The 22,906-nt window shown below is 41.0% G+C and overlaps 1 protein-coding gene across 1 annotated transcript; it reads right to left on the bottom strand.

The window, feature by feature from the left end:
• Positions 1-15,873: 15,873 nt before the first annotated feature.
• On the bottom strand, positions 15,874-22,669 carry RSL24D1 (ribosomal L24 domain containing 1). The gene is made up of 6 exons (XM_038146603.1): positions 22,513-22,669; positions 20,624-20,737; positions 18,978-19,050; positions 18,187-18,250; positions 17,636-17,721; positions 15,874-16,285 (listed from the first exon to the last, which is right to left on the bottom strand). The coding sequence occupies exons 1-6, from the start codon at positions 22,591-22,593 to the stop codon at positions 16,212-16,214; spliced, it is 492 nt and encodes a 163-aa protein (XP_038002531.1). The 5' UTR covers positions 22,594-22,669; the 3' UTR covers positions 15,874-16,211.
• Between the last annotated feature and the right edge of the window lie 237 nt (positions 22,670-22,906).

Below are 22,906 nucleotides of genomic sequence, written 5' to 3'. Positions count from 1 at the left end.
TAGTAATGATATTTTTGCAGTCACTAGAATGCTGATGTTTTGTAACCTCTGACTTACCTATTGTAGAAGGTTTATCTAATTGGTTTGTCTCCAAAATGGCTTTTGGCTGATCAACAAATTAAAAAGTTGTTGTTTAAAAAAAAAAATTAATCCTGGACTAGCACTAGAAATGTGTTCACAACTCTTTTTCAAGTTTGTTAATCTCCTCGACTAAATATCATTGCAATTATATAAAAACTGTAATTTTTTTTCTCCTGGAAGAATCTCTTAATGATAAAGATTTCATTATCTTCTTTCTGCCACTATCATGGGGATATAGATGGTCCCAAACAAACACAAAGAAGTCCCCTCACAACTTTCAGTGTTGATGACTTCCATCCCGGCTGTCCCTGCTGTGTCAGCCAGAAGAAATGTATCACTTCTCTCCAACCACCAGCACCATCCATCAATGCCCATTCTCCATATTGCCTTTGTTTGCCTGTCCTTTAGTAAACCTTGCCCTTCAGCATTTTACCTTCTGAAGGAGGCTCTGTACTGAGCCAGCCTACCAGGCACCATGGCAGGAGAAACAACTCCACACTGGAATGTCCTGGGAGGTGAGACCAGCCCAGCAGCTACACACACTTGATGCACAGAGGCTCTGATCTTCCAGGGAAAAAACACTTAATTTACTATGTTCATAGTCTGGATTAGTATGCTGAGCCAGCAATATTAATACTGGATAAATCTAGAGACGGGATTGAATATTTTTCTTCAGTTTTTAAATCAGATACTCCTGGCAAAGAAACCCTTCCCATACGCTGATCATTTATATAGAGGGGACCATAGCAGTAATATGTTAAAATAACCCAGTTAGGTTTGTTACAGGTTCTAGCAAATAACAACAAGCACCATTTTCTGCTTTGCACACAGCCCTCCAGTAGTGGCCTGGGGATCTGAAGAGATAATTGGATTTATTGTCCACCAGAGCCCACATTGAGAAGGTTATAATTAGTTATGAAGACGCAAATGTCTAAGATATCATCATCTTGCACAGGCCACTATACAAGAGAGTGATATCTCCTGAAGACAGCTCATTCAAAACTTATTCACATTAGCAACACAGATGAAAGTACAGGCAAAACTGTCAATGATACCTGGCATATTATCCCATAAAATGTGCCTCCCCATTTGTAGAACTGCACCATTTATTTTGGCTACAAGTCACAATTGGAATTACCATTTCAAGACACCATTAAATTCTCCTTTCCTGCCTTATTTCACCTAAATTGTTCAAATTCTCCTCTATTTTTTCTTCAACAGCAAAGGTTTTTGCTAGAGTCAAACCAGGACTTGGCACAAATACTTGTGAAAACATTTATTAGCCTAAACAGGTACATTTATAGATTCATTTGTTTTTGTCCAAAAAAATTTGTACCATTCATTCCAGTTCCTAACCTGGACAGCTCTTTGCTGACTCAGAAGCTTGCATTTGCAATGCCTTTCCAACTGATCCCAAGCTGAAAATATATCTTTCCTTCATTGAAAACAAACAAAACAAATAAAAACAAGCTGCAAAACAATCAATCCCCCTAATTTTATTGAAATTTCTCCAGTAAACTACCCTTGTATCAGCCAGGAACAGTTCTTTCTCTGAGAATTAGAAAGTAAATTCCTATCTCTGTAACATTGTGAAAATGCCCTCAGCTCCATGCCAAACAAGTCAGCAACAAGCCAGGAATTTAAAGCACACTAAGCCTGGCTCTGACAACAAGGCTACAATTAAGCGAGATGAGAGATCTGATGACTCAGCAAATGAAATTTCCATAAGGATTTTACTTCATTGACTATATTTACATCAACAGATGAGAAAATCTCAGCAGTCATAACATGGATTAGTGCAGTCTAATGAGGCACACAACAGAGGGGAAATCAAGTCAACAATTTACCTTCTATTTCCCTTATTTTAACCAGTTAATGCATTAATCAGCAAGTCAACAGCATTCTTGGCAAAAACCTCTGGGGTTGAACATTTTGCATTGGGCCCAAGTCCCACAATGCAGAAATGCAGAGCTTTGGGCCCTCCTCTCCCCACACCTCCAGCAGCTGGCTCAGTGTGTGAGAAACCAGGCTTCTCCCTTGTCCCAGAGCAGGCAGCACCCACCAGGAAGGCAGAGAGCACCTGCAGCCATCTCACAGCCCAGGCAGTGAAGAAACTTATTTACAGCTTCATTCAGTACCCGAGGTGGCAGAATGGCAGAAGTGAGATGAAAAGAAAACAAAAAAATCAGGCTTTCTTGTAATTTCTTTCCATTATGTCAGGTAAAAGTTCAAGTTCTTTAGCAAAAGAAACCCCTGATTAAAAACACTCCAGTGAAGGGAGCCAGTACTGAAATTAAAAACATTAGCCAGGAGAGCTTGGGACTTGTGAAAGGCTCCAGCCCATAAATCTAATCTCTTCCTGTAATGTGCCCCACCTGAGTCATAGTCATGCTTCAAAAGGCAAAATCAGAACAATTCCTCTTCCCCAGCCCTCCACACACGGTGGTGGGGATGTATCACATTCCTGCAGTATACAGCCCCTGGTCTTGTCCCAGCCCTCGGGCCCTGCAGTGCTAGCAGCATTCTCAGACTCAGACTCAGTGTGACAGCTTGCAGGCAACCTTGCTGCCTAGAGATGGCATCCCCTCCTTCTTATACTCCAAATAAATCCATTCTGTGCCCTATCTGCCCACAGTAGTTCCAAGGGAACAACAAACCCTCACAGTCCATCCCCAGACTGGCATTTAATTATGCAGCCACAATCCTTGTAAGGCTCTGCTCTTTAGGGCTGTTATAGAAGTTTCTAATCCCTTTTTCCTTCCAAGTGCTCTCATCAAGCCATGGAAAGAATAAAGCAGAACAAGTTCCAGTTAAAGCTTGGGGGATTTTTGACCCAACCAAACAGCAGACCTGTTTTGAGCTGCTGGGGCTCTTCCCTCCTGTCTCCTTTGATGAAATGGAAATCCTCACGTGGAGACTGGCCAAGGGAGCACCCAGCAACCTGTGGGTGCAAAATGGTCTGAAGATTGTGTGCATCTAAGAGGCAGGGGTTGTGTACTCCTAATCTCTTCATCATCAGTTCCTAAGTGGCCTATTGTAAATACAATCAATGGAAAATACAGGAAAGAGTTATTCATATGGGCCTTCTCAGGTATCAAACAAAGAAGCTATAGCTTCTGACTTCTGACCCACCAGGCATCCATCAATCACAGCTTCCCCCCAAGGAGCCCACTTCCCTCAGCTCATCCCCAGAGAGCCATTCCCTGTGCACAACCTGAGCCACTCCTGGTAGCACTGCAGGGCTGTTAACAGGCTGCTTGAGAGACACAACCACTGTCTGAGCAATCACCACTCACTGTTCAGTCCCCCACCACTCCCATCCTGTCTGCAAAATTAAAAATCTGTCACCCTCTCTGACTTGGCCAGCAATTGGCCTTCTCTCAGGATAGTGCTTAGCAGACACAGGGCTTTAACAGATGGCAAGACGATGACGCAGTTCAAAATCTAAATGTGATGCCACAAGATCAGAGCAGTGCATATTTGGTAACAAACTCAATGGAAAACATTACAACTGTGGAATCAATAAGGCATAGCTGAAAAAATAAATTAAATGTAACCTCGTACAGTGGGGAGTGGGTGTACTTTGTTGAAGGATGAAATAACAGGCTTACTTCTCCAGAATGTTGCAGTTCCAGTAGGACTTCTTCATGTTTCCCATTTCTCTGGTAATTGCAAAACAATATTAATCAGTAAATAGCTCTGCATACAACACACCAAGCACTGAGAGTTAAAAGATGTAGTAGATAGATTTCATTCAAATAGTTATGCTTCACATACAATCAGCTGTTTCTTGTAGAGGTAATGTACCATAGCTAAAAATGAGGACTAAAACTGTCTTAAACACACTCTGATTTTGCACCTTGCTGCTTTGCTGAAAGTGAAAGCATGCATGAAAGGATTAAGTAATTGAATCATCTATCACTATCAATATCCAGAGAAGACAGGCTGAAACAAAAGACTAGGGAACTTCTGAGATCAAATCAGGATAACTCAAAAGAAAAGCTCAAAAATTAATTTGAGAAACTATATGAAGATCTCTTCCCCTTTTATGAGTTTGTTAACTCAAAAGTGTTTTAAATACCAGCATATCACAAACACTGTGCCTCCTTCATATCAACCTACATGAAATTATGCCTTTGGTTCTTGAATTTTTTGATAACCAACCAATATACCACATGATGGACAAGTATCTAAACACAATGAGAGGGATTCCCATAGCAAACACTAAAAACACATCACTGTTTCAGCATTTAAATCATTTATCAGGTCTCCTTTCTGCCTGGAATTAGAGACAAAGAGTACCACAGTGATTATTTCACATTCAGCTCTGGTGCTTGCTCTGCTGTCGCTCACCATCTGAGAGTGACACTGAATCACCCCAGATGATGCAAGAGCAGTAAGTTATCACGTAGGATTTACTACCTATGCTCCCATAAAACCTTCTGGACTATACATGAGGTAACTGAAAAAGATGGCAAATGTAGAGACACAGACAAGTAGAGCACTGTGCCCTTGTCCCAATGGAAAGCCACATGACGTCATTTTAGGTCATTTTAGTTTATTCAGGAAGTGAGCATGTTTCCTTGGAACAAAAGATTCAGGCCAAGAACCATGGACTTGAATTTCACTGAAACTCATTCAACAGGGAGCTTTCAAAACGCAGCTGAAGCATTGATCCCGCGTTACTCTTTCCCAGGAGTGTTTATCACAACAGCACCTATGGACTAGGCAAGGATCAGCCTCCACCATGCAAAGAGACAGAGGGCAGGTATGGAGGGTCCTGCTGGAGAAACTGTGGAGGACAGTGCTGAGGGATGGAGCAAAGAGCTGCAGGGCAGCAGAATGTACAAGGGAAACTTCTTATTTATTGAAAGCTGTTGCTCAAGCTGTTACAGAACTTGCACAAAAGCTGTTGCAGACAAAGTCTCCCTTGAATGAAGGATGGCCTCAGATGCAGTTGGCTTCTTTCTAGACCAAGGCACAACTCATTCAAGACAGACTGGATGTTACCCCTGTGAAATATTTAGCCTTAATTTTAAAACAGAAGAATAACAGCAACAAGGAATCAGAACATTACACAGAAACCCGGCAGCTAAAGGTATCAAACAGCATTTCCTCCCCACTCCTTCACACAGGCCCACTGGCTCCATCCAAGATTAACTGCTGATCTTCTGGATCTTGAAATTAGTTTCTGAAAACTCATAGTATACCTAAGATACTTTAGGGCCATGCACTCTGCAGGATTTGGGTAAATAACATTGTCTTTTAACTGATCTCCCTGTCTACGTGTGCTCCCAGGGAACCTGGACACTCAGACTCCCTCCATTTCCTCCCTAGGAAAGACAATCTTCCTCAAAAGATCCTTCTAGAGTACTATAAACTCAGTTAAACTGGATGAGGGCCAATAATTGAAACAGATTCCACACAACATTCAAAAATCAACCCTTAACTATAAATTGGGATAACATCAAAAAAGTCAAAGACTGAAGCAGGTGAAATAATCTCACAGAAGACCCAGACAGAACAGACTACAAAAGATTAGAGAGTTTAAAAAATTGTTTAGGTCTGTTTTGACAGAAGTTCTTCCACTCTGTCAGCACAAAAAATCTAGAACAGCTGATGCTGTAACTTTCCAAGTTTATCGGGTATTGACTTTTACCTTCCGGAGCTCTTCATCCCTACATCCACCCACACTACCCACAGAACTAAAATTTGTTCTGCAAACTCTAAATCCATAAAACAAAAGGATTTTTCAGGGCTTTATTCCCGATGTATCATAAAGGTTTTTTTGCATCCTCTCCCCAGGAGAAGCCTTAGAATATTATAGAGGAAAAACTACAGAAAAAAAATAATTGTCCATGTGATTAAAAAAAAGAGTAGAGTTCTTTGTTAAGTCCCAAGTTCAACACCCTACATATGTGCCTAACTTCAGGAAGGGAGAAGGACTTGAACAGCTATTTCAAGTTTTCAATGAGTTGAGGTCCTACACCCACAGATTTCTTCCCTCTTCCTTTCAGAGATGTGACTTTGCTGAAGTTCCATGAGCATCTTTAAGTATTCAGCAGAAAATATTCAGATCATAAAACAAGCTGAAATAACATCAGTAAGTTAAAACTTTTGATAATGTTTACCTCTGTTTAATTTTCAATGTACACAGAATGCCAAATCCTACTTGCTTTTCATATGCAATTAATCCTGCCAAAATCCTTTGGGACTACTTCTGAAAGTAAAATGAGCAGGATTTAGTTTTTAATCCAACACCGACAGGAAGGGAAAATATGATACAGTGTTTTATCCCCAGCAAAGAACCCTGGCACTAAATCCCCCTGAGTGAGTAAAGCATCAGTGTGTATTCTGCAGCTAATCTGGCAGCAGAGCAATTTTCTGTTTGTAATATCTATTTTTGCCCAAATGATTATATAGAGGCAGATGGTCACACCAAAGGAGGACAGTTCTGGAAAGAAATCTCCCTCCCTGAGGAATAATTCACAGGACCAGTCTGGGGACTGCCAAAGTAAGATCTTTTGCCAGGCGGCTGAATCACAGCACACTTAACACCTCCAGGTTCTGGCTTCCGTATCACATTCTTACCTCCTAATAAATATGGCACTGAGGGAGAAAGAGCAAAAAGACATTTCTGTGACTGGATAGGGCTTTGAATGCTAATGGCTGGATGTTGAGACTCATTTCAAGTTTTTATCATCCAAGGAAAGCTTTTCTGACTGCACTTCCTCCATCTGTAGGAGTATGCCCTAGGTTACTGATTATCTGGAATCTCATCATCAAGTTTTCAAGAAAGATACTTCTTTCTTTCAGGCTGCAATGGCTCAAGCAAATAAAGTTTGAAAACACAGGTCATACAAATCTGATTTCAGCCATGGGTTTTAATCTCCCTCATAATTTTCCACTGTGTCCTGACACCAATTAACAGGGCCTTCTTTCGTTAAAACAAGTGAGACAATGAGGAATTTTAAAATTTTTAATGAAAATACCTGAGATAGTATTGCAATCTGTGTATCTTTTTTTATTTGAATGCTGAATTTTTCTTTCTCTGAATTTTCAATATGCAAAAAATGGTTTTGATCAGCAACAAATTCATATCAAAACCTTCAGGGCTGTCAGGTAGTAAGAGTGATTTTCCAACAGCAAGATGAAATCAAATGGTACTGGGATCAACAAGGTGAAGAGTTGACAGTTCTGATTTTGATTAACTCAACTTTCAGAATTAAAAATGGGTTTAGAATAGTGCAAGTCTTCTTACCTGTTTTGCTTGTCTGCAGACCAAAAGAGATATCACTTCTTTCAGGCATTTATACTTGGCTGAGATACATTCTTCATAAGTTTGAGGGCTATGGAAAAAAGTTTTAATTTACATTTTAAAATACCAGATTACGTTTCCTCCATTAAATCATAAAATCTGCAAGCTTGGAATCACGAAGTATCTGTGCTATATCCTCAGTGAATAGCTTGGGAACCTTTCAGCTCTTTTGTCCTCTGCCCCTAGTGATAAAAAATATAAAGTTTCCAGTGCTAAATTTGGTTGCTTGCTAGACTTAAACTGCTCTGTTAGGATTTCCAAATTACATAAGCAGAGAGAGTTTCTGAAACATGGCTTCAGGGAAAAATCACAGCTACAAAGTGTTACTAGATTTAAGAATTAAAGAATTACCAGCTATTTAACTTGAACAGAAGAAGCAGAAATAAGTAAGATGTCCAACACCCTTGGCAATCTCCTGGTAAAACAACAGACAACTTCTTATTTGCATGGAGCTGCTTTATTCCCAGCCAGGTGTTTGGGGTCAGACCAGCTGAGTCAGTCATTGCTGAATGGCACCAAGTCAGACTGGTATCATACTGATTTCTACTGGACACACACATGAACAATTCCCTCTGACTTCCAGAGCTACCAGAAAACTGTCTCATCACTGAACCTGGCCCTACAGGCCTTAGTCAGTGACAAAAACCTACCCAAAAAAAAAGTGATGGAAAGGATGAATGAAAGGAACTCCATTTGAAAAGAACTCTTGTTTGTTTCAGAACTGCGAAAGTAAGATTAAAATTACATTTAAAATGTCCCATAGAAATCTAAGATAACATTAATTGCTGCAGTATGTCTCACTTCAGTGCCTTACCATGCATGGAAAAGTTGGAAGAGACAGAACATACTCCTCGTGATTCAGGTAGACCATTTTAGAGAGGACTCAGAAAAGCTGAACAACTTGAGTAGAATTACCAAGGGAAACAGAGCCAGGAATAAAACTCAAGTCTGCTGACTTGTAGCTGTCTACTCACCACTTAGCTCTCGCATGTACTGTGTGGGAAGGGAAATGGCACATTGCATTTAGGATGTCAGAATGTACTCCTACAAAGGTAAATGATTCATAAAACTCCCCACCAGCACACACTTCCCTGCATCTACAATCAACTATGTTTAAACATTTAAGACAATGGCACCACTCACTTCCAAGTCACAGTTCTCAAGAATAAAGAACATTCAAGGTGAATTTCTCTGCTTGCTAAGAGCAGCTGATGCCTATCTGTTGAGATCTGTTTTGACAGAATTTAATTTCTGCAGGTTTGTTTGCTTTATTTTTTTGTGTGTTTATCTTTTCTATAATGCTGTCTATCTCACTTCTCTTAAAAGCAGAGTCCTAATCATGATGCATTCCAGTAGTCATGGACTTGTCTGTTCACTAAAGATTTAGAAAGAGAAAACATAGAGAACGAACTGGCAAATTCTAAATCTCAATAAATGTGAACAGTGAAGGTTACTTTCTTTCTACAAAGCATGCAGGGAAAAGCTGAGGATATTGAAAAACACAGTTAGAGAAGAAACAAAGAACAAAGGAGAAACGGCGCAGACATAAAGGGTACACCCATCCATATACTGAATACTGAAGGAATTTGTCATCGTTTCATCCACAAACCAGACAAGAAGAACAGACATAAGGAGCAACAAAGATGCTCAGAGGCCTTCCTACAAAACAGGGTAAGAGATCAGGACTCTTTGGTTTAGAAAATAGGTTACTAGAGGTTCACAACACTGCAAGGAGAACTGGTAATTCAGCTTCCCACAATACCAGAACAACAAAACACCCAACAGAGTAAAATGCAAATCACAGAGAAGTTCTTTCTCACAATAATCAGAAGTGTGAAGTATTCATTACAGGATCATTGAGAAAGTATAGAGGGGTTCAAATGACTTTTATGACTTGATACAGTCATAAAAGACTGGTTCACCAGAAATTTCCAAAGAAATCCTTAAATTACTGACTGAGTTTAGGAAACTAAACCATGGAAAAAGGCACTCATGATGCACTGGGATCCTTCTCTGAAAGCTCTGCTATACTGGCCATCACAGGTGCCACAAGTTTAAATGGACTTTAGATACAAACCAGCAAAAAAGCTCCTCTGTTTTCAGTCTAAAGGCTTTAAATATTACCAGAACTGGAATTAACAGGATTGTCATGAAAAGTCAAAAGCTATTAAAGCTATTGACTTTGGACAAGCAGATGAAACTCAGGTAATGAAATAGATTTAAATGACTGCCAAAAAATGTACACAGTCTGGCAGAAGCAGTTTAACAGAAGTTGACATTTCCTTAGAAAACTGGGAGAATACCTGCTCCTCATGTGACCAGGTTCAAGTAGATCATTATATATGATGCAGTAAGAAAATAAACTGAACTGTGTGCAGACCATAACAACCACTAGAAAAGCTTGTAATATTATTGATTCCTTTTTCTACCAACACAGGAAGCAGATAAATTTGTTTATTTAAATTTGTTTATTTTAATTTAAATTTGTTATTTTAATTCTGCATATCTGCTGTAGAAATTCTTCAAGAGCCAGTAAAAGCAATTTTCAGAAAGCCATCTCCTTCCTCTCCAAAACAATTGAATCTACAGCAGCGGTGAATAGTGAAGAATGCTTCCTGTCACCTTTGTAGCACAGCTTCTGACAGCATCAGTGACAAAATCTGGCACGCAATCTTCTCCCAAATTAATACCAGACATGGAAGTAGACATCCATGGAGAAAAAGCAAAAGTTCTTTAAATGCAGCATCACAGTATTCCCCAGATATCCTGGGGATAATCTATATGAGGCATCCCAAGCAGTAGCAAGGCCATGCCCTAAAGAAATCTGGACTAAAGTATGCTTTGTGCATAGAACATTCTAAATTTATTCCTAGCTCAAGGTTAAATATTGTTTCTTTCTAAATATCACCCATGAATTAAGATCACATCATGATATCTGTATCTTCTACTTTAAAAAATATATATTTTCCTCAGAGATCCCCAGAAGCTGGGTACAGCTAATCAAATTAACCTTGAATGACTTTCCATCTGTGCCCAGCACAACTAACTAAACAGAGGAGGCAGGAGCAGCCTGGGGGAGCAGCCTAGCTGACTTCCAAACCCACCAGTAATTTGTTTGGCTTGTTAGAAGAAAAAGCTGTCTGTACAGCCAGGCCTGAAGAGTGCTGGGCTCAGGTTTGCTACCTTTATGTTTCAAGCTAAACCTGTATGGCCTGTACCACGCTGTCCCCAAGTTTTGTGTCAGGGAGTACAAAAAGCTGGGAAACGCAGGGATTTGAAATGCCATCTCAGTTTGCCCAGTGGTGGGAATGGAAGGTAACCAGAGAAAATCATTTGGTTATTTCACTGCTCATCCCAAGCAGCTCTGCAGAGTCAATTTCTGCAGTGTCAATTTCTAGAGCATCAATTTCTGCAGCGAGCTGAATGAAAACACTTCCTGCTGCAGGAGCTTGTGTAAACAGAGATACTGTAACCAACCTCACCTCAACACAAGGGAGAATCTCTGGCAGCTTCTCATTTTATCAAGTAATAAGAAATCTTTCAAATTCTCCACTCTGGAATCACTTCAGTCAAGTTGATTACCAAAGTAATTCTCTTAATCTGCAAGTTTAGTGCAGAGCAGAGGCCACAGAAAACAGCTCAAATACCAGCAAACAAGACTTTTTTTTCAGTCATGCAGAGATGTCTGCCTTGATTCCCAGTGATAATTTGTGGGTGCACAGTATTGTTGCCTTATAAATAACACATCTATTTCCATTCAGGAGTCTGTTCCCCACACTGAAACAATGTCACTAATAAATCTCAGTTTGTAGGGCTGGAGCTGACATCCCCCCTTATTCAGAACATACTTTTACTGCCATACATATGTGTAAGACAAAATGCTATGCAAGTACTTTTTTAAAGGTGAAAAAACATCTGTTTAAGAAGCAAGAGTGACTTCACCAAACAAAATATAATATGAAAAATCTAAGGATAGGAGGAAGAGGAAGGAGAATAACACACAAACAAACCCAAAACCAGCAAAGGATGTCTTCCAACACAGCTATCTCCACAAATCCTTATTCCTCCCTGTTCCTCACCAATCTCAAGTAATGCTGCTTGTTCAACATGAATAAAACAAAATAAATTTTTCTCCATATGGTGTCTTTAAATTGAGATCTAAAAATAGACAGACAGCCATCAAGACGGCTTAAACAATTTTATCAGTGCTTGATTTATTTCAGCTTTCTGCTCTCTCTGGTCACAATTCAGTGCAACCCATAAATAAGTTAGGCTGGTAAAGGAGATTGAATTTTTGAGGCCAGAACAGTAATTGAGGAATTGAACAGCCTGGAGGTTGAAATATCCCCTGGGATGCAAGCCTTTGGACCTATTAGCAGCTGTCTATTGCTTTTCCAGCCATGGACACCTATGACCACGTCAACGTAAGGAACTGATTTAAGGTTCTTTGTGACACACACAAACAGATCTTGTACATGTGCTGGGCTCCACCGTGCTGTTGCTCTGAAGCAAGAATATCTCAGGAAAATCTTTGGCTAAAAAAATCTCAGAACTATGGGAAAGCCCAATTTCCTATGAAGAAAGTCTGCATGAGCTCAGCACAATTTGATTAAACATAAAGCTGTGTTTTACATTTTTTCCACAGTGTATTAGCACTTGTAAAGGAAAGACTGAAAGGGAAGACTGAAAGAAGGAATTTGCATTTTTTTCTTAAAAGCCAAACAAACAGGCAAAACCAAGGTCCCACCATCATCCGCCATTCTTTCGGTCATTCCCTCAGGATCAAACATCGAGCAGAAAACCTCCACAGACAACCAAAGTAAGAAGGATGGATTGCAAACCCCTGACCAAAGGCAAAAAAAATGTATCTCCAGGCCTTACTCTGCACGAAGATGTGGAAAAGGCCAGGCCTGCAGGGAGTGCCCGAGCCCCCGTGAGGCAGCGGGGCTGCTGAGGGGCAGCCGTGAGGGCTTCCAGCACAGCCGCCCGCCGGGGCCCGGCCCGGGCTGCCCCAGCGCGGCTCCTCGGGGCCACGCCCGAATCACAGCTCGAAGGGCAGGAACCGGCACCGCACAGCTCGAAGCGCAGGAGCTCGGCACCGCACAGCTCGAAGGGCAGGAGCTCGGCACCGCACAGCTCGAAGGGCAGGAACCGGCACCGCACATGTCGAGGGGCAGGAGCTCGGCACCGCACAGCTCGAAGCGCAGGAGCCGGCACCGCACGGCTCGAAGCGCAGGAGCCGGCACCGCACTCCTCCCTCAGGAGCTCGGCGCCCCGCAGAACGCAGGCGAACGCTGTTTCTGGATGGCGCCGCCCGGAGCGGGCCGCGGCCCCGCAGCAGGGACGGCTCCCCACACAGCTGCCCGAGCAGCCGGGCTGGGACAGGGACACGGACAGTGACAGGGACAGTGACACGGACAGTCACACACCGAAACCACAGGCGGACTTGGTGAGGGGCATGAAGGGCACTCTGGGGACTCAGGGCAGGGCTGGAACCCTTGCTCACGGCCCTGGGCACAAGGAACTGAGGGAGCAGCCAAAACGTGTTAGCATGAGGCTGACCTCCTCCTCAAAGAAAAACCAGTGTTTAATTCAAAATCACTGAGATGGATAAAAAATAGAAAAGCAGAAATATGAGGGAAAGACGCTTACTAAATCACTATTAAAATACGTTTCCAACTTTTGTAGTCTGAAAAAAGAAAGAAAACAACTATACATCTGGTTTTGTTTTGTAAGAAAAGATGACAGCAACTGAAACTAAAAAGCATTTGTTAAAAATTGCTTTTGACTATCACATTTGTTCTGATCGAGCCTATCAGCTTGTTTTGAAGAAAGGCTCCTGACTGCATAAAGTACAAACACAAAACAGCAATCGTTTGTTAGACCTGGTAAATGCCAAGAAGACAGACAGTATAATGGAATTTAGCACTACCAGTTATTCATAAATAATTCTTCTGATTAAATATTCACACACCATCATCATCATTTGTCTTGTAAGTCTGTTCTCATAGGCACCCTGTGCTCTGCTCCTACTGGATCTCAGCACAGACAGGACCGGTGATTTGGATGTATGACACTAAACCAGGATCTCTTCTGAATAACAATGTGCTGCTCATAAAATGCCCTCTCTCCAGCTTGCTCCAGGGAAACAGAGGCAGCTCCTGCCTCGCCAGGGACTGGGCACAGCTCAGCCCCACACACAGGAGGCAGATGATGGCTTCCCATTGCCCAAGATCTTCTGGCAAGCTACTGTCTGACCCAGAGCTGTTCAAGTGGAAAGAGGAAAGCATTTCCTTCCTCCTGTTTGGCAGTATTTATCCATGACCACCAGGATACTGCTCAGTTGGACATTTTCTCTGTAAGTCTTGTAAAGAAAATGCAAAATCTAAAGAAATTTTTATCTTAAGCAAGCAAAGAAAATAGATCTTCACCAAAATGTCTTGAATAATAACAATTTCTATTAGAAATGTGGTTGGACAGCGAGCCTCCTAAAAGAAAACCACCGCTCCTCTGCAGCTCAGCGGCTCCCCATGAAGGTCTCTGCACACAGTGGTTGTGCAGAGATGTGCAGAATGACCACCAGCCCCATGTTGTTCAGCTGCAGCTCTTCCCCCCTCACCTTGTGCTCCATTTGACAGACAAGAGAACAGGGCACCACAGCAATGAAATTATAAAAAAAAAAAAAATATCACAAGGGCACCTTCTGACCAGGTGCTGCATGTTACTCATGACAAATTTTTTAAGCTCAAGTAGCTTCTACTTACTACAAGGTATACCCAGCCAGCTGCAAGTCTCTACTTCCCAGAGAAATGGCACTTTGGCAGGGGGATAACTCAGCATTAACTTCCACAGCCCTTGCTTGCAATTGTACCAGCACTGAGGCACACAGGCTGAGCAACTCGTCCAGCTGGCAGTGTTCAGGATCTATATACTCCTCAAATGGCTCTTAGCTGCTGCACAATGACCACTTCACTTACAAACCTCCATAACAAAGGGTTAATAATCCTACAGACACACTTCAATAGAGCACACAAACCAGTTAATTATTGCAGTTATTTAAAGACAGGTGAACAGAACAATTACAGATATGTAATATAAATTATTTAACGTTAATCTCATATGAAGTAAAATGTTATATAAATATTAACTAACACTCAGTTGGGTTCATTACCTTTGTCTGCTTTGTACAGATTTACTTCCCTATTTTTGGAGAAAATTAAAACTCGGCACTTGTTGAACATCTTATCTTTAAAATTTAGTAAATAAAAAAAGTTGTATGTAATACAATTTTCAGATTAAGTATCCCACCTCAAGGATTAAGGACATCAAATACTATAGTAGAAAAGGCCATTCAAAAAACATCACATTTCTTGAGCTGTTAATTAGTATGTTTATGTGAGGCTATAAATTACCATGCTGTGAGTATCTCCCTCCACAAGCCCAAGCATCTTGGTGTACATATAGCACATATACACTGCATTTATACTGTACCATGATTTCACCCCAGTGACACATGTTTTCTGGCCAGCTTACCATATGTTTTTCAGGTGGTATTTATATCACAGTTTGCAGAGGAAATACAGCAAATTTTAAATTATGGCAAACTTTTAATTTCATTAAAATAAGGAATTCTATTTTTATTACTAGAATTCTCACTAAAATATGTCATTTTCAAGATATCTGAACATAACTCATAAATCAAGAGATAAAAAACAGAGCACAATGCCAGTCCCTGTCACACACTCCCCAAGACCCCTACATAAGTTTAAATATGACTTTTTTCTGAACTACACAATACACATGTGGGTGGTAGGTGTGAGGTTTTCCAGTGATTGCTGCAGTACATATCCAAGTTTGGAATAAAACTGCAAATTATTTTTTTTTGAAGACAACTAGCATAACATGACAGCAAATACTATAAATGCCTTTGAAAGTTTTCTTTGATCACACTGTTGCAGATAAATAGTTTTAAACAGCCAGCAGTTTATCTCAGTGCTGACACACGGAGTAAGTACCACCACAGTATGCAAAATACTTGTGATTTAGCAGCATCTTTTCCATCAAAATAATCCTGGGAGTCGGGTAAAAACAGTCTCAAGTGTGATTTATTAAGCATTTCCATCTGCCTGATTAGACATTAGATTTGAATTTTGGTGGGTGAGGATGATAGCAGGGCAAACTGCAGACTAGGTGATAACCACCATTACTATTTTCCAAATCTAAGTCCTGCATCAGCATTAGCTTTGCCAGGTGTCAACTGCAATGGAATCCTGGGGTGGCTGACTTAAAAAGGAGATAAAACAAACACTATATTCTTCAAATTGAAACATTTTCCCCAGGACAAGAATGAAAATAAGTCTGAACCACACTGGACCAATGAAAATTAATACATCCTCCCCCATACCGTAATCATTAAAATAGATTTATATCTGCTTTTACCACTATGGAAGAACAACAGACAAAGTAAAAAAAGCTCAGGGCCAGCATCTTTTATTATTTAATTATTTGCATGAACGTGGAAAAGTTACCCAGAAAAAGAGTAACTTTCCAAGGAGCACATGGTATCTCAAACAATAAAGCCTCATTCTCCATCCTGCTGAAAAGCTTTTCTTAAATTGCAGAGTTTTAAGTACTGCCCAAACTAGCATCCATCCTATTATTTTTCATTTTAAAAAATTATTCCAATTGTAAATGACCGCTATTCATTAAAATGTACTTTTCTTCAACTGTAAGCACATTTCTGAATGATGTTAGGTGAGGCAGTAAAGAACTGTTAACTGTTGAAGAGATATAAATAGAAAATAAAAGCTCTTTAAGAGTCTTCTTCCATAGGCACATCCTCTTGTAGCTTCTGCACCATTTTGTCCTCCAGCTGTTTTGGTGTACCTTCAAAAAGAATAAATCAAATTCAACATGTTTCTCTAAACCCAAATAACTGTTTTTCTTTGAACAATATACACGTCTATTCCAGGTGAAACAGCCTAAATATATTGCTTGAAGAGTTGTTTATGAGCAAATCCATCAAGCTCAAAGGTATTTACTGCTAACCTCCTTTTAAACCTCCTTTTAAACTGCTAATCACCTTTTAAACTTGTTTCAGCAGAAAAGCTGCTGCTGTTTTTATGCAAAATCTAAAATGCAGTCAAATCTGTGTTTTCATCTGCTATGACAAACTGATACAGCTGCCAATACCTGGCAGAACTTTGCAAAGGACTACAAAAATTCATTACGTATTACAGATCAGTGGCCTTCTCCCACTAGTTTTTAAATGAACATTTAAAGCCTTCTGAATGCTGTGTTGGACAGCAAGAGTGCTAACTCTCAACAAGATGACTAAAAAGAAAAACAAGGAAAAAGAAAAATCCAAGACTTAAATTTGATTCTGCTCTCTGCCCAGGCAGAACTGCAGAATACCACAAAGGCAGCTGGTGTTTGACCAACAGATGGACCACACAGTGCTGCACATCATTCATTTAATAAAAGCAAAGACAAACACAGAAATAATCACTTTAATTTATAATTTTGAATTCAGATCTTTTTCCTTTCCTAAAAAAAAAAAAGTGGGAGGCAGACATGACAGATTAAACCAAAGTGTAAATATTCCCTGACAAAAAAAATCAAAAAAATCTAAGTAAAACTATAGAACAGACTTCTAATTAATATCTCATGATGAAGAAACAAAATCGCTGGTAATTTTTATAAAATAAGACCTAATGGAAATGGTAAATAAAACAAGAGCTAATGGTTCTTAACTTGTCTTCATTACTTCATTAAGTGTGTTTTTAAAAGTAAATGATGTATTTAAAATGTGACTTTACTGAAGGAACAGTATTTTCATGTAAGTTCTACACAACTGACTGACAAATTCAAGCAGCAAAGTTGAACTGCTGTATTTTATATCATTCAGTGGTAGAGTCTGTTAAGTTCAACTAGCCAGTTCAAAGGAAAGACTCAGATAAATGCATCAGATAACAAACATGCAGTTTATGCAGCACCAGGTACTGAGTGCAATTTAAAACACTCAAAATAAGGAAGAGAAAGGATGAATGCAAGACTAGATAAATAAAAAAGTATATTCGATTCAGAACTAAGGCACTACTTACATTTACTGGCAAGAACTATTCTCCATATTCAACAGACAAATTAATTGTATGACAAATGTACAGGATTATTGATCTGTAGAATGAGTCACTCATCCTAAAACTGTGTAGGCAAACCAGTAAATCAAGTTCTTACCTGCATGGGGAGCACGAAGAAGGTGGATATTCTGTTTGACTTCTTTGATGTCTTCTGCCTTCTGCAACTCTTTGCTCTTCTTTAATCTGGTAAAGGGGAAAATTAGATTTAATTACCTCCAAAGAGGAGATGTAGACTTCCATTTTAATGCATGATATCTCTCGCTAAAGGTACGTACAGGCTGTAAATAACTATGATTATGAGGAAATAAAGGTAAAAAGTATTTGAAAACCAAGTCAAGAAAATACTGGATACAAAGCCACAAAAAATGCAGCCCTGTACCAACTCCTATCAGAATTTTGTTAAAATTTAAGACTCTGTATACAAACAAGTACTACATTACAGCTGTTATCCTTGAGTGTCCAAAAGCTACATTTCCTTGGACAGCCAATAACATAGGGTAGTGCCCACCCAGTGTATTTCATCCCATCACTTGGATGACTGTGTATATATAAAGCAAATGACTCTTTAAAACTGGATCATCCCATTTCTGGAAAGGCTGTCTAACACACACACAGTCAAGGGGTTCCCATCAAACAGATAATTCTCACCTGTTCATAATAAATCTGGCTTGGCGTTTTTGCTTTATTTCCTCCACTCTCTTCATTGCATCCACTGAAATAAAGCAGAAGTTGTTTTAAATGTGCTTAAATCCCTGCAGCTGAAAATCCACGCTATTTTTGTAAAGCAGCTCTTACCAGCACTCCCATAATACCTAAATACCAGAGGCAACTCTTACACTATGTAGAGGAAATTATTCCTTCTCCCAAGAGCAGGATAATGGAACATTGCATGTAGCAACGCTGATAACTTGTATTTTAAAACTTATTTATGCTTCCAGTTTTGTGCCTACATATAATGTCTATAGTTAGCCATCACTGCAAAAGACTCAACTTGAAAAAAGATGCAAGTTTACCATCTTCTCCTCTGTGGCATTCATTCACATGAATATAAGCAGTTCTCCTACTTTATGGCAATTGATTCTATGAAGCAAACTGAAATGGCACGAGCACAAACACAGAAACAACTGCATCATGTAAAAGGTTTACATTGGGAGCCTCTTAAAAAGCTGGAAAACCATTAAGGGGTTTTGAAGACAATAATTCAAAATAAAGGACTTCTGGTTCTCATTTTCAAACCAGCTTCTGGAAAAAACCATCAAGTGAAACTCCACACCTGTTCACAACTCAAACCTCCTCCACACACTAAGAATTTGGCCATGATTTCAGTAATTTCAAACACAATCACTACAAGCTGTCAATACTCTAAGAAGTCTTTTGAAAACACATTCATGATAAGTAAAAAATGATATTTTTTTTTGTTTGTTCCTATAGTGACTCACCGGTCTTGTTCCACAACTCTCTCTGGTATTTCACTGGTTCATTCCTACGTTTTTCAAATTCAAATGAATTATCCTGTATCAAGAAAAAGTAAATATAGACTTATGCAGAGACTTTTTTAGATCAATACATTCTTACTGTAGCAGTCACTCACAGAACTGAATATTTTATGGGATTCCTTTCCCCCCTTTCAGAAGCTCAGTTCCTAGGCTTGAATCATCATTAGAGAGAAATATGAGAAGAAAATCAAGTCGAGTGTTTGACCTCAAAGTGTCAGGAGCCACGGTGATTTGTCTGAAGAGAACTATTTACCACAACATCACCCTCAGCTATTTTCCATTTAGCAAGACAAAAGGAACAGAGAAAACCCATGTGGAATAGGAAATACAGAGCAGACTAGACAGGTGGAAGGCGAAATTGAAAACCTGTAGATTTGAAAGCATTTATTGCAGGACAAATAAGCTCTACTCAACAGCTTGTAATTTTGAAATGGTTTCTAAAAAATACCCCAGCCACCATTTCATTTTAAGAATACTGAAACAGTCTAATTTGAAATTGTGAAATATTTCAGTCGATACCTCTGGCACTTGGGACAGCTGCCATCCCCCTAACCATGTCCCCTCATTCCCATAAGCTGAAGATGAAGAAACAGTTTCCTGACCTTCTTTTTTTGCCAGGCACACTTAGCTTTACATCAGTTTTATCTGAGGACTTCTCCCTGCCCAAAGGTCATTTTTGGTCGTGGCAAAGCCGAGTTACACAGCACTAAGTTCAAATATTGGCTTTATTCTTAAAATACATTATGTACCTCAAAATTTGAACATATTGTCACCTATTTAGATGTGTATAAAGTAATTTTAAATTCAGTTATTTTTAAAAAAGGTAATTCAGCATAGCCAGAAACAACTCAAAAGCAAGAAACACAATTACTGAAGATGCTAATTAACCATGGCTTTTCAGAGTCACATTAAAAAATAAAACCACATTCTTTCCTTGAAAGATCCACAAAAGGCAGGAAATCACTGTGTCAAAATGCTTACTAAATTTTTAATATTCTGTAAAAAAATAGGTAATTAAGTCACAATAATTCTTGAATTATTTAGGGACTGTCCCAGCAAATATGAATGTTTAATACTTTTACCACTGAAGCAGCTTGGTTTTGAAATTCATTTGAGGTCTCACAGTGTTTTTCAAACATTCCTATCTATGCAAAGACTTTTCCAACACATTGTAAGCTTTGAAGAGGCTTCACAGGTATATATTTTAAGGGTCTACATAGAGAGACTTCCTCAGGTACCTGGTAACTCAGATTATTTGTGCAGAAACACAACTATCAATTGAATACATACAGAGTGTAGAGGATTTATTGGTGGGAAAAAAATGCCTTGGACTTGGGAGCCACCACGTGTTCCCAGAATGGACACCTGATACACTGGCTTCCATCCCGAAGGTGGAAGATCCAGGTTTTAATGAAGCTGAATGAACAGCTCTCTCTCAAGAAACTCTCACAGTCTCTTCCACAACCCCTCTTCTCCCCAGCTCGTTGCATTAAATGCCAATGCTGTAAGGCACCTAGCCCAGCCTGTGTGCCACAGGAAGAGCCATTTCAGTGTGCTAACGTAAAGTGGGAATCAGTTCAGCTACTTACCACTGTCAGTTCTTTGCCAGCTGCTTTACGGAATGCTTTAGTCCATCTCATCTTTCTGGGATTTCGCTTCTTTTTAAAGTTTCTGTGGCATTTTGATTTGCAGAATCTAAATATCTTAAAGAAGGGGGTGATAAAGAAGAAAAATCTTAGTCAAGTCATGTTATTTGTGCCCCACTGCAAGTGTGATATCCAACACTGAGGTTACTCTAACAATACTGCTCATTAGAAATTATATTCAGCTTCCAAATGCCAATATTTTAATAGAAAATACAGCTATTAACAAAAACAATTTCAAGTACTAATTTTTTTTTTTCATTATAAAGTCAATTTCACAGCTGCCACGGTGAAGCACAAGTACTTACAATTAAGCTGATTATACATAAAATACACCTGAGTTTTGAGAATTATCATCTGCAAAAATAACCATAAAACCAAACCTGTAGTATGAATAAACAATTTTCTACAGCTGCCAGCACTTCTTAGATACAGTACCATCCTGAGAACAACAAAAAATCCTCACACCTCTCATACTGAATGCAACACACACACAAAAACGTCTATTTTCTGGGATGCAGCCTTAAGACCAAAAGATTACCCTGCAGGAGTCCTAAGCACATAATATTTAAATCCTCGACTGAAACTACTGAAAGCATATGACAAAGCGTTTTAATTGGCCTTTTTCTTTTTCCCCTATTTTTCTACATATTCTACTTAGTAGAGTCTTCACTGAAAAATGGTCAGAATTACATGTCATTCATGAGGTTTTGAAAACCCTATTTTTCTACAGCCATATCCTCCTTCCCATCTAATAGTCAATTCTAAAAAAAAAAATAGAAAATATGAAACTTTTAATTACAGCAATCATCTTCGAATAGCTTTTTTTTTTACACTCTTCTACCACGTTTTTTCACCTCACCTCAGGCCCACCTGCCACGGTTTTGCCTTTCCACAGACTATCCGTTCCCAAGCGATGTTTTTAAGAGCACCCCTGGTGGCCGCGGTGCGCACACAGCCGGCCCCGGCGCCGTGACTCACGCGAGCGGCACAGCGCGCCCGCGGTCCCTTCTGCCGCCCGGGCCCGGGCAGGAAGCGATGCGCGCAAGCTGCGCCGCACGCTGGGCGCTCCGCCGGCCCGCAGCCACGGCACGGAGCGCGGCAAGGCTGGGGAGCGATACACAACACCGTGTGCGCAAAGCCGTCAGCCCGGCGCGGAGCCCGGAGTGCCGCGGCCGCGCTGCTCTGACAGCCCCGGCCGGGCGGTCACCCCGCACCCCGCGGCTCCTCCCGCAGCGCCCGCCCGAGCGCTCTTGCCCACAGCCGAGCCTGCTGCCCCCTGAAGCCAAAGTCTGAACGCTAAAGGGTGGGCATGCTGTGTTGCTCTGAGAAGTGTATTATTTCCTACTAAAAACTGAAACCAAATAATTCAGTCGCCACTCTTGCCGACGGCCACAGCACCGGCCAAATTACTACATCGCTCCAGGTCCTAATATTTAAGTATCAGTAAGACACGAATTCCGCAGATTCACAGAATAGTCAGAGTCGGAACCGACCCACGGACAACGAGGATTACTGGCTCCGCCTCTTAAGCAAATGGCCCGTACAGGATTCAACCCACAAGCTCGGTGTTCTCAGCACCGTGCTCTCACCAGCTGCGCTCATCTCGGGCTCCCGCCCGCCCACTCACGCGGGCGGTGCGTGCGTAGCCCGGCAGGGCCCGGTGCCGAGCGCCAGCAGCGGCCTCGGCCCGGGACAGGGGCTCCGGCTGTCAGTGCCCCGCGTGAGGCGCGGCCGGTGACACCGAGCCCCGCCGGGGCCCGCCCGCACAGGCCGGGCCGGCGCAGGGAGCGGCCGCGAGCACTGCGGGGATGCCGGTGCCGGTGGGGCGGTACCTTGCAGTCGTTGCGCACGAACATGACGCCGTGCCCCGGGTAGATGGGCCCCGAGCAGAAGTAGCACTTCTCGATGCGCATGGCGGCGGCGGCGCGGGCGGAAGCGCGGCCCAGCTGACCGGACGCGGCGGCGCGGGGCGGGCCCGGCTCCCACAGCGCCGCAGCAGCGCCCCCTGCCGGCCCCGCCGCCGGCCCACGGGCACCAGGGCCTGGCTTCCGTTTATAAGGGAAAAATTGTGTCCCAAGGGCGAGAAACTAGAGAATCGGTACCGACATAAGGATAGGCAGAGTAACCCAAGGAGAAGAAAGGCAGTTAGACATAGATTTTTAAGTCTACAGTTGATTTACTGTAAAAGTCAGACAACACTTTCTGTGCTGTTTTCATATCTGTGAA

Source organism: Motacilla alba, chromosome 10, assembly GCF_015832195.1.
Source record: "Motacilla alba alba isolate MOTALB_02 chromosome 10, Motacilla_alba_V1.0_pri, whole genome shotgun sequence".
NCBI lineage: Eukaryota > Metazoa > Chordata > Aves > Passeriformes > Motacillidae > Motacilla > Motacilla alba.
This window is presented reverse-complemented; position numbering and strand designations above follow the sequence as displayed.